This window comes from Zonotrichia albicollis, chromosome 3, assembly GCF_047830755.1.
Source record: "Zonotrichia albicollis isolate bZonAlb1 chromosome 3, bZonAlb1.hap1, whole genome shotgun sequence".
In the NCBI taxonomy this organism is placed as follows: domain Eukaryota; kingdom Metazoa; phylum Chordata; class Aves; order Passeriformes; family Passerellidae; genus Zonotrichia; species Zonotrichia albicollis.
In genome coordinates this window covers 71,999,236-72,027,044 of record NC_133821.1, presented here as the reverse complement: position 1 = coordinate 72,027,044, position 27,809 = coordinate 71,999,236, and the positions used below count along the sequence as shown (strand labels likewise).

Sequence of the window (27,809 nt, the reverse complement as noted above, 5' to 3'; positions counted from 1 at the left end):
AAAAAATACACCGGTCATTGGTTACTGAGAGTTTCTGGATGAGAAGGGGATTCAGCTAAACAGAGGAAGGCAGTATAGGTTAACAGTGTCCAAAGAATTAAAATTGCTCATAGTTAATATATTTTCTGGGCTATATCTCCAACTGGAAATGGTGCTTTAGGTGTGCTGTATTTACCACCTGTGGTACAAGGAGTTATTTTTAACATTGTTTGAACTTGCTTTCCTCAAGAATCAAAGCTTATGCAAACAGACTGTGTACATGTCTGTAACATTTCATATGCCCTCATCACATCTAATAACTTGGCCTGGCCAATTGGTTCCACTGTGCAGAAGGGCAAAAGCTACTCATTAAGATCCCACAAAGTGCCATGGAAGTAGGTGCCTAGAAAAAGGGCCAATCATACTGTCAGTCTAATTAAGGACCATCAAAGAATCACCAGCCTTCATCCTTCAGCTGCAGGTACACAGGAACTGCTCAGGAAGCTACTTTTTAAATAGGGGCTGCTCCAGTGTTTCTACCATGAAAAATTAACTCAGTGTATTTCAGTACACCAGACACTAGTATGTCTCTCTGTTTACTCAAAAGCATTTTTTCAAGGCACACCAAGAAGGAGCAGCAACATTCTTTAGTCATGATTTGGCACCATCTTTCAGATGATCTGACACTTCCGTGCATTTGTTATCAGAAGCACATGACAGCACTGCACCTGGAACATACAGACCAAAAAAGTACAAGTGCTTCAATTTAAATTTGTTGGCTTCTGTTAGTTTAACACCAATAAACAAGGTATTCCATCAATTCCCAAAGGGAGAAGGCAGCCTTGGGAATCATAGGAGTGAAACCCATAATACATTAAAATACATGGAAAGCATGCTGCTAGGGAATTGTCACCCCCCCCCCCAAAAAAAAATTAGTTAGGGATAAATTTCTCCAGCACATTGCAGTCATATTTTTTCCATCTTTATGTCTTATTGGTGTGAATATTCACAGTGGATAAACCAGATTCTTGAACAAGATAGAAATAAGAAAATAACTTTGCTGGTAATACTGAACTTCACTACCAAGTATATTTTGTCTTAATGCGCACCTTTTCTGTTGTTCCTCCCTACTCCCTTCCAACACAGCTTTTTAAAATTTTTAATGTCTTTTCAACCCGTTAAAGGCAAAATTCAGTTTGGCCACCTGTAGGCTGCTTCAAGTCACAAGACATGACACAGAACTACACACTACATTTATAATAGAATACATAGTTTAGACAATTTCCCAGATTTTAAACAGGTAGGTTTGCTTTACTGGAGTGCATTACGTAAGGTGAGACAGTCCCCTTTTCCGATGAAAATATCACAAATATAACCAGACATTTCCTACACCAATAATTCAATGTGATCTTACACACTACAGCAAACCAAACAAACAAATCACGGCAACCAGATGAGCATACACATAAACCAGTATATTAAGTATACTTTTCTTCAAATATAACATATTATGGTATTATTATTATGATGAAAACATGGGAAAAAATCAGTATGAACTGTGAAAAAATACTTTAGAATACCAGCACAACTCATTTGAGAAATGTGAATGTACATAATGTGTACACAATGTACACAATATGACTCTGAAATGATGATTCCTTATTAAATGTATTCCTGCAGAGGAAGAGATAGCATTTGTTCCTAGTGTTGACTCCTCCTGCAATTCACAGCCAGCAATTAAAATAAGTCAGAGAAAACACTGGTTTTTAGGTCCATTTTCAAGAAATTTAGCACAGATACATCAGGCAACTCAGTTACTTCAGGGAAACCAGTCTTCAATCAGAGTGTCAAGGGCAATATATAAGGCACAATGGTAACAAACCTCATACTTATTTTTGCCTTTCTTTCAGACTACAGCCATCGGGGGAATGTGACTGTTGCAGCAGAGGAAGGTGTATAAGCAACCGCCAAGGGGTCTCTTGCTACCACGAACATTGCTTTGAGATTGGGGGAATGTGTGTGGTTAAGCAAAAAATAATTTCCTCATATGACAGGTGAATTCCCCTTCTGTTTTATTATTACTATCCAGAAAATTTATGATGAGAGAGACCATTGTTTTCCCCTTCCACGGTTCTGCAATATTTTGAGTTATTTCTGAGCCTTTCAAACTCTCCCTAGACCCAATACTAGCAATACATGCTTGAGGTACATAAATAATTTTTTATGCAAATACATTTTAATTCAAACATTTAATATTGCCAGGTAAACATAAGAAAAATAATGCTGATGTACTTTTTACAGAAGACTTAGCTCATGGTTTTAATTTCCTGTTCATATTAGCATACCTCACTTGATGAAAATGCTAACACATATTAAGAAGTACATTTTTTTTCTGGTTTCTCAAGAAAACATTTGATTGCTACCATCTCATTAGAGACATCATCTTTTCATTTGAACAAGATTTAAATTGAGGGAAGTTATTGAAAAAATGGGGCTGATGTGCCTCTGCAGTACTTTAATACCTGATTCCTCCTATCTAAAGTTCTTTTTATGCTGAATATCAATATGCAATTAGAAAGAGACAACATAAGTGCTGGGCCTCTGCAGAAGACTCTTTGGGCATTTGTAAGCTCCTTGCTTGTTTAGCTGCTAGAGTCCATGAAGCAACTGGCATAATCAAGCCACCAAAACTAGTGGCTATAAATACAGCCAAAGCAAGAGATAACAATAAACAGAACAACCAAGTCCTCATTTGAAGATGAAACAACGTTTTTGAGTGAGCAGTATGTGATTAACCTGCTGTATATGGGGTCAACATGATTTATTCTCACAGCTATGCAGTCAGCCTTAGTCCTGGAACTCACTTGCTGTCAGAGAGGAGCTTTTCTCAAATCAACCCTCTCCTACGTCTCACTAACACTTGGAGCTCTTACTTAGGAAAATTAACTGTCATGTCCTTCATTTAAATTATTTCCACCCCTGCTTGAAAATAATTGTTAGTCTAACAGACAGTTTACCCATGTGCATTTCTTCTCTCCTGTCCATCTATCTGCTGCCAGCAATGCTTCAGCACTCTAAAAGCAGATCTTGAAAGCCACAGACAAAAAGGGGGAATAAAGAAGTGTCCTTATTTTGTCAAAATTCTGTGTATTGCTAGAACAGTACTCTCTTGGCTCAATACCAAAGAATAAAAAGCAGCAGACCATTACATTTTAACACAATTGAGTGGCTCAAAATAGAGGGATAGCACTGGCTTTGCTTTGAACCTTTAATAGCAGCACCACAATTCATTTAAAAAGCTACTTTGTGTGTGGGGACGAACCTCTTACCTTTTGTAGCTATTCGAACACACTGAGTTTTGGTTTCCTGTTAAGGAAAGAAAAGTAAAGAAAATAGTCAGATCAAGGGCTTTTTCTTGCTCTCCCCACTCCATACATTCATCTTAGATCTACTGATCAGCTGGTACAACCCAATGAATTGGCTCAGGGCTCTGGGCTTAGCAGGGGTGGAGGCTGGGGAATTTCGTCTTGATTGGAATGTATTGTCCAGGATGATAATGGGGAGAAAAGGTGTGGGACAGCCCAAATATAGCAAAATTTCAGGTTATTAAAATCAAATGGAAACCATGCCGTAAGAATGCAAAGAGAGGATGCAGCAGGAGGAAAAGGGAGGAGTGGCGCTCAGATTTATGTCACAGCACAAAAATGCTGAGCTTGTGTTGACCTGAAACAGTACTGTGCAGCAAAGATACATTTGCTCAGCACTGTCTCCAAAATTACGTCTTGCTACGTCCTGGCACTCTTGAAGAGTCACCTGAAGCACATGAGCAACACGCTCCGTCATGCTTCTGGGTGTGGAATAAGCGCAGATGCAGCTCAGATATCCCTCCACACAATGACACCGTTAATCTACAATCTATACTGTGTGCCCAGGAGACAGTGATTTGATAGCAATGTGTTTCAGAAGATGTTGCACATGCAAAAAAATTTCTGTGTAATTTACTACTTTCTCCCCTCAAATTTCAGATTGCTGAAGTTGGGTGAGCAATTAAAACAAATTGAATTAAAACAATTTACTTGGTTTTGCACAGTTTGGACAACTTGAACAGACAAGGATCAGTCATAAATGGGATTTCTGACCTTACTGTACAATGCGCAGTCATTTTAAAAGAAAACATACTGAAATAGCATAAGGTTGTGTGAACATAAGGTATTAGATCACTCTAAACAATATTAGCTTGTAATTTGAAAACATAATAATGTCAGTTTCACTCTATAAAATATGCTTACTCTAATCCTCCATCCCCGAATACCTCCCTTGGCATCTGTCTCCTCTTGAAGATTCAAAAGCAACAGGTAAAATATGTAGATGCCAGTTTGTAAACACAGCTTGTAAAGTGCTAGCAAAACTCTAAGCTGAGGCACTGTAGGTGTTCAGTAAGGACAATTTTTCAATCAAAATGAAAGTCCCACGAAGTTCACTAACATAATCCTACCCATTCTCCCTAGTTACTGGATTTACTTGTCCGTTTCTGTTCAATATGTCTGCAAGGATCAGAGTAACCTCCTCTCAACCCTACATGTACTTCAGAGCCTTCTTTACTTCCCTCTGCCTGTTTCAGATCCCACTGGTTTACAGCAAAGCATCTGTTTAAATATTCTGCAGTTCAGATATTATCTTACAACCATTAGATCTCTGTCCTGGCAGAATGTAGTGCAGTTCACCTCAAAACCCCCCTCTAAATCCCTGTAGGAACAGGAATTTGATCCAAAGTTTCAAACATAACAAAGATATCTATTTTAGGATTAAAATGTCTCACAAACTGAAATCACCAAAAAATATTGTGTTTAACTAAAAAATACTGTGTTCTCTCATTTTCTACTTATCTGTCAAAATGTAAAAGCCAAAATAAATATCTAAATATATTTTGTACTTTCAGTTTACTTTTCCCTCCCTTTTTTTTTTTCCTCAGTGAATGAAACAGATTTCTTTACAATGCAGTCTATTGGAAATCCACAAAAACAATGGAAATTATTTTTAGCAGGTGAGGGAAATATGGATGGGTGTCTAGCAGTCACCTTTTATTTTGCTTTGTTTACTTCATATAGGTCTTTAAATAACAACTGAAAAGAGGGAATGGTCTACTGAATGAGAAAAAAAAGTCCTGTTTTCAAACACCTTTGTACCCATTTTCACTTCATGCATATCCAATTTTCATAATCATAGGTAAAGGTTGAGATTTCCTTCAAAAGACTCCAAGGCAAGGCTGCCTGTTAGCAAGGATTTGTTTAGCCACCAGAGTGATCCAAGCATAAGGAAAAGTAAACACTGCTTCTGCTCCTTTCCAATGGTTCTGCTGGATATCAGTGATTATCAGCCTAGCCTTTCTAGTTCCTGTCTGAACTGCCTGGACACCTCAGTTTTCTAAACTATATATCCAAATATTGAATTTTAAATACCTAAAGCTTCTCCGTCTACCATATTTTCCCTTCTCACCAATCCTTTTCCTCTCCCTCATTTTTCATTTACAAGAGTAAAAACCATTCAAAAGCAACAGCCTGGGGCTTGCCGAGCCACAGTTGTTCTTTGCACCTGGAACCTCAGAACCTCTCTCCCTGACACTTCTCCTCCTTCCATATGCACAAAGAGCCAGCAGCAGCACTCAGCAGCAGAGTTAAAAAGAGGCACCCAGGAGGTAATGAAGGTGAATGATAGCCATAATTCCACTGCACAGCAGGGCTGCAAGCCTGGTGTACACTTTCTCAGAAAGACTCTCAAACTCATTGTGGGTCAGCAGTTACTTTTGCTCAAGAAAATGTTTACTTTTTATTTGATGTCCAGTGTGAGAGTCTTAAAAAGTTTGCAATGTTTTGCTAGCCTACTGAGCAGCCCACATTCTCTTTAGACTGCAGTAATTTAATCTTCTGAGGAGTGCAGGTACTGAGAACTGGGGAAAGCGCTGCGGATGTTATTTACCAAGGAGACAGTCACAGTCCTAAAATTACTTCCCTCAGACAATTACTATGAGATACATTAATCTCCCATCTAGTAACAGTTTCTGTGACACGAGGCTGATGTGAAATGTGAATGGCACACTGCCATGCTGTCACAGCACCGGGGGATTTCAGCCGTGCCACTGCCAACACCTCCCACGTCCGACTCCAGCAGCCCTAGCTGTCACCACAGGCATGTCTTTGCCTCCTTGCAGGAGCCAGGTGCTGTCAGCACTTGCCTTCTCCACGCTGCTCATGGCCTGGAAGTAGATGTTGTAGCCTTTCCGAGGAGCCAGCGGCGGGTTCCAGAAACCTTGGTACGTCCTGTTGTCACCCACAGTAAAGGGGGCTGGCTCTGGCAGGTTTCCTGGGGGCAGCTGAGCAGCAAAGTAGTATGGTGAGCCTCCACTAAGGGCAGTCTGATAGGTGACAGGGATTTGGTAGCACTCCATGGCACCAGTTTCTCGCTTTGTTCGGTGTGGGTGCAGCTCTTCAACAACAATCTGGTAGGCACTGGTGAGAGAGAGGAAAAAAGGACAAGAGAGGAGATGGATGCAGAGAAGAAAAAAAGGCTGGAAATACAGCAAAACTGTTTATTTTAGCTGTTGGAATGAAGCAGCATCCTTTTTTGTGTGTGTGTGTGTGCGTATGTGTGAAAAACAACAATACAAATCCATACGTGACCTCTTATTATTACTTTCCTTTAAAACTTTTTTCTTTTAAGAAACACAGGAAAAAATGTGTTAAACTACAACAGATTAAACTCTTGGCTGATCAGAAGCAATCTGAAGTTAGCATTTTCCTTTGAAACAGTATTAGAGAAAGCTGAGCTTCAAGTCCCAACATAATGGCTGCCTCCAGGCTGTGCTTGAAGCACCAATTTGCAGTTGTCATATCATTAGAGACAGAATGTGCTGACAGGCTTCTCCACCTCTTGACCTTGCTGTGGCTTCTATCTTGGCTCAGAGCTATGCAGATCTAAAGTACAAGTGACATGCTGTAATACAAGCACAGATGGACAGAAATCTGTCCATTCCACTGAACGAGACTGCCTCATTCCTTTACAGTTGTCAATGATAAAATATTATGAATTGCTGAAGCAGAGACTATTCAGCCCATCAAAACAGCACCTCAACCTCCCAATAACTCTGTTGAAATGGATCATGGCTTGGTCACTTTTCAAAATCACCTGCTCAAAATAGAACAGGTAATTATAATTCTTTCTTCTTTAGAGGAACTACCTAACTGCAGGATGCTACCAACTCATTATCAGCTTCCTCTGCTTTTCAGAAGTAAAGAATTTACATAGTGAGAGCAGAAGGCAATCCTTCATTTTATAAGAAAAAAAAAAGAGGTTTGGGGATTTTAAGGCATGTAGACAAGAAACCTGAAGCTTTTGAATTAAACTGGCAGACTTGTCTGTCTTGGGTTTGCTATAAAGCTTTCTAAACTGAAAAGGTAAAACTGAACCAAATTCTCAAAGTGTCACTGCATTGCTGCAAGGACTCTGAAAGGCAAAGACAGTCCTCCTCCTTTCAGAATTTGTGCGGCAGCATTAAATTATTTTGTCAATTTTCTCTGCTACTGCTGCTCAGAAAACCCAATAACTGCAGTGGCAGAGATAAAGTATGATACTAGAGAATGGAAGAAAGAGGAGAAGAAATAAAATAAGAAATTAGTTTCATGTCTTTCCTAAGCTGAAAGAAGATGTTAGCATCCCCTTTTCCTAGTGTGTAAAAATTAAGCAGGAATGCTTCTTTCCTCCATTTCAATATGCCCAAGAAGAATATATAAAGTCATTTCAGTTTTGAAAGTCCAGGTAGAAAGAAGAATGTAAAAAGAAAAAAAAGTTAGGCCTGGGGAAATGTATTTCTCATAAACTGACCATGAACTGAGCTCAGTTATACATCACCTTCTGTGGTAGCCTCTATGTATTAACCATCTCCAGTTAATGGGGACTATACCAACAAATCACTTACACAAAACCCCTGTATATCCAGTATATTTCTTTATGCTTCAAAATAAATGTACTAGCAAAAAACCCCAAAAGCGTTGATATTTTAAAAACTTGACAGGATGAAAAATATTTTAAAAATTTTTATTTATCATGTCCCAAGGTAAGAAATGACTACTGGCATTCATTCCCTCCTTGGCCTGGCCCTGGACCCAAGCAGTGTAAAAACACTGTTTCAGAATTGGGCAGACAACCAGCTGGAGAGCCCTGGGACACAAACACCACGTCTCTGCTGCCTGAATTCTGCAGTCTTCTCTCATCAGCTGCCAGTGGTCTGGGACAGACACAAATTCTGCTCTCAGAAGTGACAGAATAGCAGGAAACTTGTCTGTGACACCCTGGGAGCTTCAAAGGAGAAAGCCAGCAGGGACAAGGAAGGACAGTGCAATGCCTGCACGTGACAGAGGCAGCAGTCCCCTGGAACAGCCTGGTTTGTCACACAGCTCTGAAAATGAGACACACTACAGCCAGCAAATCAACCACTCTTCCCCTCTCCCATTTTATAGAATAAGGGATAAAAGGGGTATCTTCATTTTAAGGCATATCTCCTTTTTGAGAATAAACTCTCTTAGGAGACAAAAAATGCAATATGAAGGGCATGAGAATCAAATTGGTTAAAAATCTCTTTTATAGCCTTCTTTAAAAGAACACTGATTTTTGAATGGGATATAAAAAGTATGGCAAAATTTTAAGCATAAGACCACAATAAAATGTGACAGTTCTGAAAAACTTTCAACTAAATTAATTTCTATAAAATATAGTCAAAAAATGCTTTTGGACCCCCCTACACATGAAAAGCTACAATATGCGGAAAATAAGACCTAGATATACATATTGTAGTCATCTACACTTACAGAATAGAAAAAATAGCAAATGATAAAAACTGTTTTAAGTCTCCAACAAAGCATTATTTTTATTTTTTTAAAGTGTAGTTTCACTAAGTACATTTAAGTAAAAGATCTGCCAATCCTCTTTAGATAAGTGATCTGGCAGTATTGTTCATGCAGCATTATAAGCTAACAAGACATACAGTAGTTTACCTCTGGGCCCTTTGTGATAGCATCTGTTTAAAGCCATTTACAACACACTGCAGTGGCTCCAGAGCAGCACTGTTACTCTGTGTGCACACAACAATGCTCGGAAAGGACACCCTGCTGTAACGTGTAACGAAACAAGTCAAAGCTAAATTTGCAGCTTGAAAAGTGGGGTGTTCACTGGCTGCAAATGTGTTTGGTATCAGGTATTAGTGAAAATTTAACTATGTACTCTGCTTATCCCTGTGTCTTTGCATATAATTATTCCTACCTTCAATTATCTTAAATTTTCTATACATTTTTTCTTTTCTGTGCTGGTGAGAATTCAGTTACTGAGAGAGCTTTTTTTATGACAGGAGCTGAGGGAATTCCTACAATAGAATTTTTTCCTCGTCTTTCCATACAACAAAGAAGGAGTAAAATAGGGAAATAAAGAGACAGGAGTGGAAAGCTTAGATGACAGTATTCCTTCTTCTTGATGACTAAAATAAATTCTGAGCTATTCTGAAGAGTAATAAAAATTTCAGAACCTGCTACATAAGTCATCAGGATCATAAAGGCCAAAGAGTTGTCTGAGACAGCCCGGTAAGCAGAGAAATTTTGAAGATACAGCAGTTGAAGAGCTCCTCATGGAAATTTTCCATGAAGAAATTATTTCTCATGACAAAACCTTTTTTAGTTAATTAAAGAAAACCCATACAGTACCTTGCTATCGACCAAGAAAATTGCAAACAAGTGAAGGAGGTCTCTGACAACATCTTCCTTTTTATCCCTGCCTAAAAATTCAGGATCCAAAGAGATATAGCAGTGGTAAATGTTGTTCATGCTTTAGCCCTATTCTGACTGGACTTTAAATACCTGCTAGACATTTCTTTCTATGTGTCTAGTGGAGATACATCTTCCTCTCCTTTGACAAGCACCAGACTGACTGACGAGCTCAAGTTTCAGTCCCAGCTCTTGGAATTCTAATTGACAATGATTGTTTTAGTTGCTCCCTGCCATGGTACCCTTAATTAATCTTGCTGCAAAATGAAAAAAACCTAATTCATTTTAAGGAAGTACAAGAAAAGCACTTTAACAATCAAATAAAATAGCTTTAATCGTTAAAAATTTACTCTGATTCTGATGTACACTCTTTGTAATCCTTATCTGCAGTAGGATTTGAAAACAAAAAATTGTTTTTCTGATACTCAGTTAGGAACCTTCAGGAAAAACTACAGCAACAAATCACATCTTCAAATGAATCACCGAAGCACCATTGATTCTCCTGACTGGAATCTCATCCACAAGATTGATGGTGAAACTATACGCGCTTCAAAGTGAGCCTGAGCCATCCAGCTTTGTCTCCCTTTGCATTTCTGGTTTGTAATTTTGTTTTTAAACTCCAGGAGGCCATAAAGAATGCTAGGGATTGCACAATAAAACCTGACAGTGAAGGTATGATTAGAGCCATGGTAAAACTGTGACAACTAGGGCAGCCAGGCAGTTGTCTTAAAGAAATACTGCACATAGATTATACTTGAGATAGGGAACATCTGCTTGCTGAGGGCTGTGCTGATTGGGAGGCTATGATGGAAATCTGATCATGGCATAAATCCATTTATAAAAGCAAAAGCGTATCAGACTGAACTTTTTTCTTATTCTTTTTCTTTTCCTATTATTTTATTTTTTTAACATTATTGATATGAAATGAAATGACCATCTACAGCTCCAGAGATTACAGAACCGGGTAAAAAAAAACAAAACCTTTTCAAAAAGCCAGCTGTATTATTCATGGTCAGGGTAAAAACAGCATCTGAGTCCCTTCTATTCCCTCACAGCTGCAGGCACGGTGATCCATTTTTTCCCCACCTACCTAGTAACACTCATTATGGCAGTAATCCAGCTTCTAGAGGAAACAAAATTGCAGTATGGATGGAGTGATGGAGTGAAGCTTCACTAAAATATATCATAAAGTTTAGCAAAATGCATTGAATCAATTCAGAATTTCAGTGTGCTACATTTATCTCCCTATTAAGAAGCTGCAGAAAAGTACCTGACTGCAATATGCATAGCTTCAGAAAAGGCAATAACACCATGCCTTCTGCATTCCCCTGGAGAATGCGTCTCATTCCAAGCAAGGAATAAAACACCTGGTTGATTTTAAGAATTAAGCCTAAGTCTCCAGTTATGGTAAAGGACTTCTTTCCTTGGCCTCTTGATGTTAGAAACTTGATGTTAGGTTTTAGAAGTAAGAAAGAAGTAGGCTTTTTTGAGAACACAGCCAAACAACAGTTATTAATACTCTGTGAAACTATCACTATCAAATATTCTATTAGCGTTTAGTACACGGGTCCTTTCTGCCATCTTCATAGGCCACAGTGACAAGCTCAAGCCATTGAACTGAGGATGCTGTGAGGAAAACTGACAGAATAAATGTGAGGTTTAGTCTGCAGGTTTACTCTGCAGCAAGTTCCTCGTCTGCAAGAGAAACCAGACCTTTCTGAAGTAGGGTGAGTAATTTTCTAGCCACATGAGTAATTCTCTAGCCACATCTCATCATGCTACCAGTTCAAGAAAGAACCATCCCTTCAGGAGAAAGACCCAAGACCCAAGATTGACGCCCTGAAGATGGGTGGTGGGATTGAAGGTGGAAGCCCGCTGCTGTCAGCACAGGAGTGCCCTGGAGCAGCTGCTGTAAAGATGATGTGCACCACTGCCATAAGCAGATCCCAGTGGTGTCCAGCAGGGAAGCTCTGGGCAAGAATCTGCCTCAGTTCCCTCAGATGGCCAGACACAAGACTGAAAGGATGTGGCATGGATTATGTGAGAAACAGATATCACGTTTCCTAAACAAGGACAGCTTTCATTAAGGACAGCAGCAGGACACCTGGAAGCCTTTAAAAGCACCTACAAAGGCATATAGTGAAGCAAGTTTAAGCACCTGCAGATTTGGAAGTCTGAATTCCATGGTATTAAATTTTAAAAAATCCATATTTTAAGAATTCAAGTCTCATACTGAAAGCAGCCCTGTTCCCCAAAAATCCTAGGTTTGCCCCAGAGCAATATCTCAGAAATGAATGATACGTGAGATAACAATTTTAAATATAACACATGAAAATCTCCTATAATGGAGAGGAATATGGATTATCCTCTATGACAGAATATAAATAAATAACTTGATAATATCAATCATAAGAGTGATTATACGATAAGCACATAAAAATTCATATAGGTATGTGACTCATCCCCCACAACATCCATGTAAAACATACATTCCCCTTAATGGAAATAGACTTAAGAGACAGTTAATTTTCCTCTGCTTTTAGGGCTTGGGCATGTGACTTGGCATCAGCTGAGCCCTGATAGAGGACTTAATGTAACACAGAATGAAATGCATTAGCCTGTGTTTCTCTAAAATGTCACAAGGGTAATAGCATGAAAACCTTCTGATGCTCAGCAGCTAATTAACCCCCAATTAGTCAACCCTGCCCCTGAATATTGCTGATGCAGCCACATCAGTAAAATACAAATGGAATCAAATAATATCATAAAATTTTTACACTAACAAGTAGAAGTAAAGATCAGGATGGGGACTAATCTTTGCAAACAAAATTAAATTATCTCTCAACAGAGAGCAGAAAGGGAAAGACCCCTCAAAGTTAACATAAATGAAGCATTTTAATATGATTAGAGGACATGCCAAATAAAATTTAATAGCTTGCTACATGAATCCCAGTAAGAAGCGCTCTCAGAAGAAAAAGGTCAAATAGTTTGTATTCATCACTATTATTCTCCCATTTCCCCACAGCTTACAATTTTCCAATCACACATATATGCTATAGAGTAGCTGACTTTGAAGCACTGGAGTGGAAGTGTTATTTTGAAATCTACTTTCTGACAAACACCTTTCAGCATCATATTTCAGAGGCACTGTGAGAAAGTAAAATGAAATTATAATGGCTAGAAGGTAGTTCTGGGGACCCTATATCAAACAGGTCAGGTAGCTGAATGATTCAGGCCAGGAGTATCTTTACAAAAAAACCCTGCCAACCCCAGAATTTCTTTAGTTACACGTCTATTGGCAAACTAGGTGTAGGTAAGGAAAAAAATTAGTGATCTTAAATGAGTGTCACTCAGAAATGAACAGCTCTGTATACAGTGACATAACAAATATTCAAATATAAAGTCAACTCTTTTGATTTCTTTTTTTTTTACCTGATAGGTGCACCTTTGGCCTGTGCAGGTCTCAAGAGTACAGTTATTGTAGTAGCAGTTTCATTGAGAGATGCATCCACTCCTTCATAGTCTGGTAAAGTGGGAGCTGATTAATGTTGAGGGAATAAAAAGAACAAGAAACAAATCAGTGAAAACATTTAGAATTTTTATGAGGTTGTGGCTGCTTGGATATAGAACAAAGAGACAATCTTTATCAGCCATGCAAGTATTTTTAAACAGTTTTTCCAGTCAGACACATTCTTTTACTGTGGCATGAATGGGATTTAATGAACAAATGATAACACTACCCCTAACCACTTCCCATCAAATCATGACACCTCTCAACTTGAAACAGCTTTATTCAAGAAGGAGAGAAATAGAGGGAGGAGGTGACTGACAAGAAACCCTAAACTACAATAAAATCCACATTTTTTGCAGCAATTTTTCTACCCTGCAAATAACTACAGTCACCATGTCAAAGACCCAGCTTCTACCATCTGCCTTGAACAACTTAAGAGCCTTCCATATTTCCCCTTAAACGTATTGGGAAACAATGCCAATATCAACCAGTGTGCAGGAAAATTGGACTTGTATAGACATGCATCTGTGGGCTAGAACTGGATCAGGGAATCCATTCCCATGCCCATTCCTATCAATGGATGGCCAAGCTGCTCATTAATCAGCTTCAAAACCACTGTGAAAGAACAAAATCAAAGTCAAAACCAGAAGTAGTTCAGGAATTGATTCACTAATGGGCTGTCAGGCTGTCACGCCTCCATGGCAGCAGTGTTTGTTGTGGGTGGGATGGCTAGTGCTGGCAATTACTTCAACCATCCACCTTTAATCTGCTGCTGACTTCAGCCCCAGTGCAAGGAAAGAAACAGGATTTTCTGCGAATCAGAAAAGAATAGATTTCTAAAAATTGCTAATTTTTCATAAGTTTGAAAACTATCTGCATGTTTGTGTTTTTTTAAATATGTGGCTGTATCATTATAAAATCATTAATGAACCCTGTATATTTCCAAATGGACTTTCAAAAAAGATGTTTCCTAGCAGGACATGAATCATTTGAGTCATAATAATTTTACAGTACTACATCAATAGATAGAAGAGCTCTGAAAGATTAAAAGCCTTGCTTCATTAGTCCTAGGTCCTAGATGAATGCAAAACCTGCTCTTATTTCAGGAAATAATATTTTATAGAATTAATGTTCATTTAATGTTAATTTTAAAATTACTGCTTACACCATGTTCACTAGAATCACAGTAACCACCTGTAAGCTTAGTTAAAAGGAATAATTTCAGCCCTCATTAAACGAAAGTTAGCATTTTCTGAAACATGTGTCACTCCATATAAAGTACCAGTCATGCAGAGTAGAACTGGACAACAGTTCAGCCTAAAGCAAGATGGAAAGAACAGGCTGAAGTTCAGATACAAGGGGTGTCACAGCCTGCATTTGAGCTTTCCTAGCATTAACCACATCTTCCCAAATAACAAGACACACACTCTGTCTAGAAAGTTGTGCTATAGTGGATTCTGGACAAAACTGCCAAAATTTCTGTGTGGAAAAAGAGGGCATATCTGAAGAAGCCTGAATTCACTGTAGTTCTAAATAATCCAAACACATCAAGGAACTTTTTTCTCAAAACACTGAAATATCAGACATGCTAGCAAGATATAGACCTTTTTTCTTTCCCTTTTACTAAGGGGTTAGAAGACAAGCATGCAAGGACTACACCACTATAATACTTGAAAATTTATGAACTACACCACCATAATATCGGAAAATTTATGAACTAGAATTTGTTGTGAAGAAACCCTTAAAACAACCTGAGTGAATTATCAGACTCCAAAATAATCTAATAGCTACATAAACAGAATAGAACACATAATTTGGTAGTTTTTGTGGATTGGCTGTGTTGTTTTGAAGGGACAGGGGTATGAGGAGTGTAAGTGCTTATGTACTGGGGTGGAATTCCACAAACTGTTCCAGTTAGTAATGACAACTACAGCATTTTATTTGCTACATAATTCAAGGAGTTCTACCTTGAATTTTCTCACACTTTGATTTATGGGTGTGTTTTCATGTACTGTGAGGAGACTATGTGAGCTGTATCCCACAAAAATCATAGATGCATTCTGTTACATTATTAACTTCTCTTTACAGGACAATCTGAGTTTCATTATGACAGATAATGAGGAAAATATCCTGCTTTTTGTTGTTTAAATATATAATTGGCTGACTTCTTTGATCTTTGCCAAGCTCTAAAGTCACCATGTCACAAAATCAAGTTTCTCTGAATATAGCATTGACTTATCTTCCACTATCAACTGCATAAGCCACTATCTTATTTTTTGAGAAGAGCATTGAAATTTGACTAAACATTTCATTTGACATAACTGTCTTCCAGAGTTTACAGTGCATTACTAAGACAAATAATATCAAAGTTGGTGCACTGCAATAAATCAATAAAGGCACAAGGAAGCAGACCTATGTGAATCTGGCAAAAGAAATTCACACATTGTCTCAACTTCCCTGACCCTGTTACAGCTGTGTGCTGTGAGTAGAGTCACCTTCAGCGAGTCAGTAATTTTCTGCACCTGACTTTACTAACCCGCAAAACAGATGCAGTTCTTAGTGACCTGTGGAGTGTTGACAGGCCTAATTAATTAAGGTTTACAGAGCACTTCAAAATCTTTGGATGAAAGTACTGTATTACACAGAAAAAACAGTTCACAGCTACAGCTGAGCAATTTTCACCTCATGCAAGGATTTATCCCTGAACGTATGCTACCCTGTGGTGAGTACACCCAGAAACATTTTAGTAACATAATTTCTTAACATGGTAGGATTTTGTGTGGGTTTTTTTTTTAAGCATTTCACAATTTCTCGAGTCATACAAAAATATTCAAAAGACATCTCCCTTTCCCCTTCCCTGCTTTTTCTTTACGCTGTTCTTTGTTTTTACCTGAGATATTGGTTGTTACATTGATGGTAGTTGCTGGTCCAAACCCTTTGACAGTGCTTGCACGTATGAAGAACTGGTAGGTAGTACCGGGGTGCAGGTGAGAGAAGACGTGGTGTGTGCTGTTCCACAGCTTGGATACTGTCTGTGGAGGTCCTGCCACTGGAACTGCGGGGTCAAATGACTGTATACTGCTATAGCTCACCTGGGGAAACAGAAATTTTTGCAACAACTCTTAAAAGCTTTGGCACAAGGGATTTAGGTTAGCTTGGCTGGAAAGGAAACAAAAGACACATGATCATCTAGCTACCCATTTATCTTGGGGATACCACAGAATCATATAATCATTTAGGTTGGAGAAGATCCTTAAGATCATTGATTCCAACCATTAACCCAACAGTCAAGTCCAGCACTAAACCAGTGAGGATTTCATGTGTATTATTGAAGAGTTTGCCTTACTTAAAAGGCTATGCAGGCACCCTTTATCATTACTGCTGGATGACACACTCCCTTGCTAGTTAGAGAATCACCATGGAACACTTTGAGTTTCACAATTTCATTTTTCTGTAGCTGGTCTTTCAGGGCTAATGTCACTGTTAATCCACTGCCTTTTGCATCTGTTTCCAACTAAAAATTAAGGAAGCATTTATCTGATTTAATCTCATTAATCAACTGCTTTTACATAGTTTATGTATGGAAAACGTCACTGTTACATTCCACTGGGGGGAAGTCATCAAATAGCTGAGTGGGGTTGAGCTGCCCACCTGGTTTAACTCACACTAGCGTATAAATTTAGTCTACATTAAATAAATAAATAAATATATAGATAAAAAATAATTTTTAGGGGGTTTTGTTTGTTGGTTTGCCTTCCTATAATTCACTAATACGCAAAGTTATATCTTTTTTCCTTTAAAAGAAGAGTGCTAGAAAGTGTGGTGTTTGTTGCTCAAATCAGGTTGTGTTACCTGCCAACCTCCTATGGAGATCCCCAGAAGGCTCATAAAGTAAATACACTTTAAACAGAATTCATATGGAGTTTTTCTTAAAAGGCAATATCTAAAAATCTAACAAAGCTAAAAAAAACATTGCGCCAAATTTCATAACCATCTTACTTTTCATGTAACCTTTGCTTCCAATGAAGAAAATTTTATAGATCATAGCTGTCATGGCTTTGGAACGGTATATAGCAACAATTAAGACATTTAAGGCACTTGACAGGGATGGACAGTTATATGCACGATAATTACAAATTTTGAGTATATAACCACTACAGAAATTCATGTATTCAGTAAATGAAAGAGGCATACTATTGAATAGCTGCTTAAAGAGCATAAACACCCACTGTCAGCGACCCCTCTTGATGTACCTCCCTAGCCCCATCCTATGCTTGTTAGGTGTCTGATAATTACCTCATACTGAGTAATGATGCCATTTGGATCCACAGGTTCCTTCCAGTTGAGGAAGATCTTATCTTCAAAAGGAGTTCCTTTCACTGATTTGGCAGGTATAGGGCCTGGCACTATAAACACAATGGAAGTTTTAAAAATAGGAAATTCAAGAGACAAAAAAACGAAACAGATGACAGAACATCCTATTAAAACCAAAAGTGAGCATGTGTCTGCTTCTATTAATATTCATTTGCATGCAAAAGGCAATGGTAGAGAGTGTGAAAAAGCACTTCAAAGTGTATTTTGTCATTTGCAGTGCAGAGAGAGCATGAAGTTGAAACATTAATGTTATCCCCACATACGGTTTTCAAAACTCTATGCAAAGTCAAATTGTCTCATAGTATAGCCAGGGGAAACAGTTCAAGCTAGATTACAACTTCAGGGAACATCACTGAACTCTGTAATAAGCGTATCTTAGGACAAGGACTACACGGTTCTAAAATTCTTTTAAATGGAAAAAAATCAAAGGCAGGGAAGAGTTTCTGTTACACAGCTTCTTCCAAAGGAGAGAAATTCTTACAAAACAGTTTTCAATCACATCTTCTTATGATTTGTTGTTTTAGAAGAAATCCTCATTTAAAAGAGAGGGCTGAACATGAGGAAACACACAAGCTTAGCTGCCATTTCTTTCAGCCTTTGACCTCCTCATGTGCAGAAGGATCAAGACTGCTTACTTCAAATCTTTCCAATAAGAGATGTTTTCAAAGCTTTGAACTGAGCAACACCAAGATCACTGTACCTATTTTTTTAAAAAACGAAACCAGTATCCCTGGTGTAATAACAAGTTTGAAATGTCACCTCAGGCCTCTTTGCCCAAGTGATTCACAGCACCTAGTAATCCCATCAACAGCAGGCAAGAGCATGTAGTTATCTCCCATTACAGCTTACAAGATATTTTTGCCTACACATACAATTCCTTTTTATCAGAGCAGCTCACCTAGATTTGAACACACACATGCTGAAAGAAGGGGGCGAGCATAAGGGAGTGCCTGGAGAAACTCTGGACCCAATGAAACACCTTCCCCCTCAAAGAGATGAAGTTGTTCAAATTTGCAGTCTTTCAATCTAAAATGTCATTTCTATTAAATATATTGATATATATTTCTATCTCCTTCTAATAAGCCTATTTTCTCCAACGCAACTTTCCGTGAGCCTTATGCATGACACTCCTTAGATATTCATTGTCAAAGCAGACTGCAGTTTTATAAAGAGCAAAAATAAATTAAAATCCAATGGATCAAAGGAAGTGCCAGGTGCTGTGCTAGCAGCTGGAAAGTGCGAGTGGTCTCTCCCATCAGTGAAATTTATTTCAGTCTACATACAAGCTATAAATAATGATCTGACCGTCGGTACAATCAACATAACTTGGCACATTAATAATGTATTTAAGTAGTCAAAACAGCCTAGAAGTAAATAGGTGAGAGCTTCACAGCTCATCTAACTGCCATAAGAAGGCCTAGGAGAAGTTATCTAAAATCAGTCTGGTGCTTTTCTTCAGGATCCCAGGACATACCAGGCAGTGGATGAAGGCTGACATGCAGTGACAGCCCCTCTGTGCTGTTTGTTCATTGAGAGACTTCCTGTAGGCAATGTTTCATTTTTCAGAGGAATACCCTACAGAATTTCCTCACATCTCAATAGAGGTATGAATGTACCCTGATCCACATTACATTTTCCTTGGGAGATGCATGCACGATTTTTTGTGTGTGCATGTACATCTGTGTTTGGGAAAGAACACAGGTACACTCCAGGGCATGTACACAGTATATGAAATTTGACATTAAACCACATCAAAGTATCTGAGATTAAAAGAAAACAGACATAATTGCTCAAAAACATGCAAATACTTTTTGTAAAATGCTTTAAAAAAGAAATGTTTCATATTCAGTTGAAACTGGGTGTAGGGCTCTACATTTGATGGTTGCATAAATCCTCCTACACCTTTGGTTTAAACACCAAGGTGGGAGAAGCCTCTAGGCTCATCTCATTCCATGACTCTTTTCTTCTCCTGCAATACAAAGTTTGATGCTTAAGGCTGCAGAAGCAATGTTGAAGTGACTGGAATTATGTGATCCCAGTTAGTTTCATGCTTCTCTTCCCCCTGGCATGGGAAAGGTACAAGAGCAGAAGCAATCACAGCAGTGAACAGCTTGCTTGGAATCCCAGTTCAAAAAGGTCATAAAGAAAAAGAGAGCAAGCATCTAGAGAAAGAGAACATTAATTCCCACAAACATCATCCCTCCCCACAAATTCATAAAAATTGATGTAGGGATTAACTTAAATAATTTGAGAACTCAACTGGAATTAAAAAAAAAAAAAGATAAATAAAAGTTCAGGTGCCCAGAAGAAGGAATATAGATTAATATTAGTTTGAAGGACATATTTTGATGGTCTGCAGTTATTTTTTTTTCCTTTCCATTTTCCAATTTAGCCACAGTAAAAATGTCTTTTAATTGCGTTGCTTTACGAAAAGGGTAAAGGGAGTGAGGAGAAACAGAAAAGCAGAAGAGAATTTGTTTAAAGAACAGAATATCTTCAGGTTAATCAAAATAATTCCTTAGCATTTTTGTTTGTTCTTTTATGTCTTTGTTATTATATCAGTATTTGTTACAAACAGAAATTTTAAAAAGGCCAAAAATAGTAAAAGAAAATCCCTAAATCAGCAAAAAAAAAAAAAAATCCCTACCAACAAAAGAACAAGGAGCAAGGTAACCCGTTGGTAACCCTACCCTGAAGACTCAAACTACATTTCTCCATGTAGGGAGCCATTGCTGTCTATTCCCTGCAACTCCCAGCAAGACTAAGGACCTCAGAAATTCCTTAAACTTCACCTTTCCAAAAGAATGGTAAGAGCCCTTTTTTCTAGTGGATTGACTTTGGTTGGAGGCTAAGTGCCCAGCCAGCTGCGCTCTCACTCCTCTTCTCAGCAGGACAGAGGAGAAAAAACAAGATGGAAAATATTTAGTGGGCTGAGATAAGGCAGATTACTGAAGAGGGGGGAAAAAAATCCAAAAAAGCAAAAGTTTGCACATGCATAACCAAAGGGGAACATTTAATATCTACTTCCCACCAGTGAGCAGTGTTCAGCCACTTCTTAGGAAGCAGGGCTTCAGCATGTGCAGCGGTTGCTCCAGAACGCAAAAATTGCAATATAAAGAATTTTCCCCCATTCTTTCTCCCTCCCTTGGCTTTTACATGTGAGCTGACATCATATGGCATGGAATAGCCCTTTGGGTAATTTGGGTAAGCTAGCCCTAGCTGTGTCTCTTCCCAGGGTCTTGCCCAGTCCCAGCCTCTTGCTGGGGGAGAATGTTGGGAGTCAGCACCAACGCGGTGCCAGCCCTGCCCAGCAGCAGCAGCAGAACCCTGGGGCGTTATCAGCACCTTGCTGGGCACCAACGCAAAGAAAATGAGCTCCAGCTCAGCCAGAACCAATACACCTTTGCATGATATTTAGCAAGGACTTGGGCCAAAACCAGCCAGGTAAATGTCATCCCTGTGTTGATAATAGCTTCCAGAAAACTCCTCACAAACAGCAGCACAGGCTTTCCTCAGGCTTGTGTGAGCATTTCCAGAAGCTCCATCACTCACCACAGCACATTTTGCTGACTTCCCAGCTCCCATTCTTTTCCTACATGAACTCCCACTCTTTCCTTTGGACTTACAGACAGTTTACACTTAAATCAAAACACACAAGACTATTACTAGTGTGTTAGGGTGAAATATGTTAATTAACATAATCATCTGGATAATTTAGAAAGTATAAGTAGATGCTAGACGAGTAGAATTCAGACCTTTTGGCCTCTGCGCCCACTCTTAAAAAAGATGCTGATCTGCTGACCTTGTGAAGTGTGACCCCACCGTCTCTCAGTGACAGCAACAGTAAACACACTTTCTTTCCCATGCATTATTCTATGCTAAACTTCCAACAAGTCAGGATTTACACTTTTCTGAAGAAGTGAAATAATTTAGATGGGTTTAACTATATGGATATCAGAAGAGATTTTGAATTTAAGCAAAAACAAACCAAATCAAGCAAAACAGTAAAACAGTATACAAACATGAAATGTATATATATGAAAAAGTAAGATAAAACAAATTCAAAGGGAATCTCAGGAAGGTTTTATAGTGCAAACAACACAAGCTCTTCTTTCATGATTTGCGTGCATCTCCAGGGCTCTTTTAATAAAACTATATATTCATATAGTGAATAGTTGATAATCTTTTCTTCTATATGCATGTGGAATGATAGACTTTATAAATACTATGCATATTGAAAGTACAAACCATCGATCTGACATCATACCAATTCATTTTAGACCAATATATTTGCATTAAATTATGTCACAGTCACAAATAAATTGTTATTCACAAATAGTGTCACTTAAATGTTGTTCTACATGGTCTTAACAGGAAATTTATATTACAGTACATTACTTCTGGAAAAACAATGTATTAACTGACACCAACCACTATAAAAATGAATTTATATTGCTTCAGTTTTCCTGCTACAAAATAATGAAAGTGTATGTAAACAGAGTATTTTTATTATTATTACACTCTGGGAAAGCCATGCACAGAATTACTATGCTCGGTGGCAAAAGTTATGTGCAGAAAAATGTAGGGTTATATTGGGAAAAATTCTTCTGTTGTAATCAAAAAGGGCAGCATATTAGCAGCAAACTTACAGCCTTTCTCTCAAAGTAGATGCTCATTTTCAGGAGATGGTGACAGTTAATCTCTCCTACTGTTCAAATGTAACCAGAAACAAAAATGGTTCACCTTTCCATTGGCTTTTTCTGAGGGATTTGCTGTTTTTACTTTAAACTTTACTACAGCTGGAGACTAAGTTTTAAATAAAAGCAAATTTTGTTTATTAAAAAGGAAAACCAATACCAGAACTGCTCTTATTGGTCTTTACCATAAAAGCATTTGCAGAAAAGGTGGTGACAAAAATTACTTCTTCGGAAGTCCCTCAAGTTAGACTATTTGCAGTAAAGAACAAAAATACTATTGATTTTTAGGGAAACAACCTGATTTTATATTGACAGTGGTGTACATGCTCCCCCTGACATTTCCTTTCCAGCCCCAGTGTCATAGTTTAAGCCCAGCCAGCAACTAAGCTCCACCCAGCCAGTTGCTCCCTCCTCCCTCAGCAGCTGCATGGGGCAGAAAACAATGAAGAAAATAATAAGAAGAGCAAAGATAAAATAATTACACTATATGTAACAAACTCTGTGCATTGCAATTGCTCATCACTCACAGACTGATGCCCAGCTGTTTTCCCAGCTGTGAACCCTGGCTGGGTTTCACCCCAGTTTATACACTGAGCATGATGTTCTGTGGTATAGAACATCACTTTGGCCTATTTAGGTCAGTGTCTGGCTGCATCCCCTCCCAGCCTCTTGTGCCTTCTTGCTGGCAGGGCATGAGAAGCTGAAAAGTCCTCAACTCAGTATAAACACTACTTAGGAAGAACTAAAATATCAGTGTTCTATCAACATCATTCTCATCCTAAATGCAAACCTCAGCACTATCCCAGCTACTAGGGAGAAAATTAACTCTATCCCAGCTGAAATCAGGATACATTTAGAGAGTATGCAAAGCATTTCACTCTTTGTCTTTATTTTTTGTCTTCTAATTATAACATTTCCTCTCCCTCTGCTGTTCCCCAGAGTGGCAAGCCTGCTGGAGCTCTCCCAGGAACATGAGTAATGATTGGACTGTTGGTGTCTTAACCCTGCATCACAGCTCTCAATATCTCTGCACGGGGCAGAATGAGCCACAGACTCTGAAAGATCAGGGGACCTCATTTATGTCCAATGAGCACATGCTTTGCCCCAGACCAAAGCTCTCTTCTACTTTAAGCCCCAAAATGGATTCTCCTATTCCAAGTGATCCTTTTCAATTAGTTGTTTGCCTACTGTTAGATGACACACTCCCTTACTGGTTATAAAATCACCTTTGAACACTTTGAGCTACACAATTTGCTTTCTCTGTAGCTGCTCTCTCAGGGCTAATGTGACTACTCCTGTTAATCCACTGCCTTTTGCATCTGTTTCCAATTAAAATTTAAGGAAGCATTTATCTGCTTTAATCCCATTCATCCACTGCTTTTACAAAGGGTCCCTCTGAGTTGGCAGCACTCTGGTCAACAGGCAGCTCCAAAAACACGTGCACGCTGATGATTCATGCTAAGTGATAAAATCACTGCTGGTTATTGTGCTTTGTCTCAAAGTGCCAAACACTGTCCTTGCCCAGCATGTGTGCAGCCCCAGGTTGCATGAGCCTTCTTCTACTTCCTTTATCAAATTCTTCAAACAGTGTACATCTTCTGTACAAGCCATGAGTACAGAAGTCCCTGTACTGAGTCCCTGTCATAGCACAGATAATGCCAAGTGCCTGTGTACTCAGAAGAGCTTTTTCCAAATCTAAGTAGCTGTGTGGTTTCTCCCCAAAGTGAAAAATGTTTGGCTTTTAAAACACACACAAATTTCCTTCTTTTCCAAATTACCCTCTTTTTGCAAAACTTTTTTAACAGCGTCTCATTCAGGGGTTTTATTTTTACATGAAGTACAACTTCCTGGAAGTACTAAAATATACTTTAAAGATTAATTCCATCTTCCCATGCTAAATAGAAATACTGAAACTACCAAGTATTCAGATCTAGCTCTGGTCAGTAGAAAGACTATTTTCAGACTGTCATAGTGTTCCTGGGCTTTGCTATCTTGCAGATACTGTAATTACATGTTATTAAAACTTTTCTCATTGGTCAGCCACGGCTCCAAAGAACTGAAGTACTTTTGAATCTTATCTCATTCTCCTGCTAATTATTTCTTGAGTTAACTCTGTTCCAGGTATCATATGCAACTGAGTTAACACTCTGACCGATCTGACCGTTTCTGAAAGACCTCAAGCCCAGCTGCACAGCCTTACATAAATGTGAGCCTTTGTGAAAAACAGATATCCTTCCTGTCTCACAGAAGAGCCTCAAAAAGTCCAAAGTCCTCTGCTTTTAGAAAATCCTAGAAGTTCCGAAAAGTGTAAAGAACCTAGCAGAAGGGAGGAATTGACATGAAACATGTAGTGAGATGAAAGGAAATGTTAAAACACAGCAACCGAAGAGACAAAAGGGACAGCTTGGAAGCATGGGGAAGTATGACAAAAACCAGAAGATGAGGGCAAAATGGTAGAGGGGAAGAGAGATAGGAAAACTAGGCCTAGGCATCTCAAACTCTAAAAGTCTATGAAGTTTTTGCTTGTTTAGCAGTACCTTATGGAAAAAAAACACCACAGCATTGGAAAGAATCCCATATTACAGAAAAACTAACAAAAATTTAATTATCAGTTGTCATCTGGAGTATTCAAAGTTTCTATTTATGAAAAGTATACAAAATGAGTGCACAGTTTCAAATAAACATGTCATCAGGGGCTGTTTCTAACTAGTGCTATTTGCAAAAATGCAGAGCAACACTCTATTTCCTCTATATTCCTTCTCCAAAATGAATCACTGATAATGCCTCCATGATATAATTAAAATTATGCTTACTCTAGAAACCTGCAAAAACCATGAAGACAGTGCAGCTTCATCTGACCACACACGAAATGTAGGGCACAGAATCACACACATAATTGGACTTCTCATCTTCTTAGTCCAATTCTTACTTTAGGCTTCAAACTGTGCTTGGAAATGGTTTCAGATACTTGATCAGTGAGACTGGAACTAAATTAGCATTGTACACATAAGCAGTCAGCTACAGGATTTAGTTTACTATTGCTGTGATAGCTCAAGGAAGGATTCAGGTGTGAACCTCTCAGTATTGTACATTGTCTGCAAGCCCCGAACTTTGAAGACATGGCACATAGACTTTCAATCAGTCAGTAACACAAAATTAAAATCTCAATATTTTTACACAGAATAAAGCTCACAGGAGGCTATTTTCAGGTCACAAGCATTACTACCACCAGCACAACTAAATATAGATACCTTTTAAAATGTATTAGTCCCTCTGTGAAAACAACATCTGCTTCAATCAGTTTACCCTGGAAACCTCTGTTCACGGGGTGAGGCTTCTTCTATATTACACTACTTGAGACACCAAAGCCAACTTGACTTGAGTTCACTGAGAGCACACTGGTGTGTCAGCTTGAGACCAAAACCTTCCTTATGTGCACCATCTTCCAAGAAAAATCCACAACAAAACTGGGAGACAAAGTTTTCACTTGACTCTGCTCCTGGCAGGTACTGACACGGTGACCATCTGCCATCTCACGCATCTAACAAGAAAAAGGTTTCCATTGGAAACCACAACCTCTCTTGAAAACCTAGGTAAAAAGGAAAAGAAATCCATTTTCCATGGACTTAACAATATCACTACTACTCTTTTTAAGTTCAAGGAAAGTAGCAACCATACAGTACTTATCACTAAGTCTTCATATGATGCATCTATGTGTCTATAGTTTTCTACAGCTTCTCATATTCTACCGATTTAATATTTTTTTTCTTTTTATTGCAACAGTAAATATATTCCTCTTTTATTTCTCATAAAGTTGAAAATATATGGAAAAACAGCACTACCAGACTCTAACACTGACTCTTATATAAAGCTGTATTTCCCATTCATTTATTTTGCAGGCAAGCCAACACAATAGCTTTTTCAATTTTACCTTTTTGTTTATCTACAGTCTTACATTAGTCCAAATATTCTATTTTTGTTACCTATGGAAGTATCTGTTTACATTTTGCTCTTGTCAGTGTTTTCACAAAATGTAAATATAAGAAAAAGAAACAAAAATTGTTTTTGTTACCACATTTTAAATATTATTAGGGAAAAGGATAATTTTTTATTTTCATATCTTTGTTACCAAGATTCATAGCCTAACCTCTGAATGTGTCACCATTAACATGTCTACTTCTATTGTTTATTTTTTCACAACTGAGGCAAATTCAACTGTCTTGTTGAAACTTTGTTGAAAGCATTTTAAAGAGGAACCCCAGAATATCTGGAGTTGGAAAGGACCTAAACGGATCACTGAGTTAATTCCTGAGTTGTCAAAGTAATACTTTAATTTGATAGGGGCTTTCAAATAGTCAATAGATACAGTATTCTGAGACCTGCAACATAAGTTTTTGCTCAAGTATATTTGCTATAGAGGTTTAAAATCTTGAAAAGCATCTTTAGGCACTGAACTCAATATTTAAATATTATTTACAGAATTAATTTTCAAATACAACGTCCAATACTGTGAAGAAGTCTAACACCACCACATGTTTCTTATCACCTGCATTAACACAGGATTTGAAAGACTGGGAAACCCCCCCCCCCCCTTTTCTGGAGAGAAAGAGACACAGAGAGAGATCCAGTTTGACTTGTGCTGCATGGACAGTTTTGGCTACATATGTGGGGTGACAGCTATAATACCTTCATGGCTGCCATTTTGGGGCTAATTAACACATGAATGGAAGAGAACTTCCACCCTTCATGATACATATTGTAACACACAAAGTCATTTCCTTCCACCTGCCTAGACTGGACTTGGATGTAATTTCCATAAGAACATTTAACTTACCATCTTCATCTGTCTGGATAATGGTCTCCTCGCTTTCCTTCCTCCCTTCTGGGTTGGTTAAGATCATCTTGAGGCTGACATTTGTGTAGGGAGGCAGACGATCCACAACGTGCTGAGGTGCTTTGGGGTCCATGTCCAAGCAGTCTGCTTTGCTCTCGTTGTGTCCACAGAAGTAGTGGTAGCATATAGTGACATTGAAAGTGTGGCAACGAGTGATGTTGTACCCCAGAGATTCCCAGTCCACAGCGATGTGTCTGGCCTGGATCTCAGCAATCTTCAGTGTTTTGGGTGTTCTCATAGGTTCTAGAAAATAGAGCATAAAGAAGAAAACAATGTTAACATTCCTCATCTGGCACTGAACTGTAGCTGGTGGATGGTGCATTCAGGGATGTGAGAGTTAAGGAAGCACCCAACAAAGAGGCAAGCATCATCCTTTGCACAGGAGGAGAAAACACTCCTTAATTTTTTTTACTTCATTCCTCTTTGTCCTGTCTTTGTTGGCTGTAATCAGTGATGGAGACAGCAATAGTGAGAAAAAGAATAGTTAATTATCAGGGGAGCAATTCAAAGCAATTGAGAACACAGGCAACAGATGCAGGGAGAGTGAC

The 27,809-nt window shown here is 38.5% G+C and overlaps 1 protein-coding gene across 11 annotated transcripts in view; it reads right to left on the bottom strand.

Moving 5' to 3' along the window:
- The window catches only part of PTPRK (protein tyrosine phosphatase receptor type K), a 380,786-nt gene that overhangs the window by 65,151 nt on the left and 287,826 nt on the right, over nt 1-27,809 (bottom strand). For all 11 annotated transcript variants that reach the window (XM_005487730.4, XM_014267528.3, XM_074537837.1 and 8 more), the window contains exons 8-13: nt 27,202-27,504; nt 17,593-17,702; nt 16,187-16,388; nt 13,218-13,323; nt 6,212-6,485; nt 3,309-3,345 (exon numbers count right to left, since the gene is read on the bottom strand). In XM_005487730.4, the coding sequence (XP_005487787.2) occupies nt 3,309-3,345; nt 6,212-6,485; nt 13,218-13,323; nt 16,187-16,388; nt 17,593-17,702; nt 27,202-27,504 (1,032 nt within the window). The remainder of the gene's footprint in view (nt 1-3,308; nt 3,346-6,211; nt 6,486-13,217; nt 13,324-16,186; nt 16,389-17,592; nt 17,703-27,201; nt 27,505-27,809) is intronic.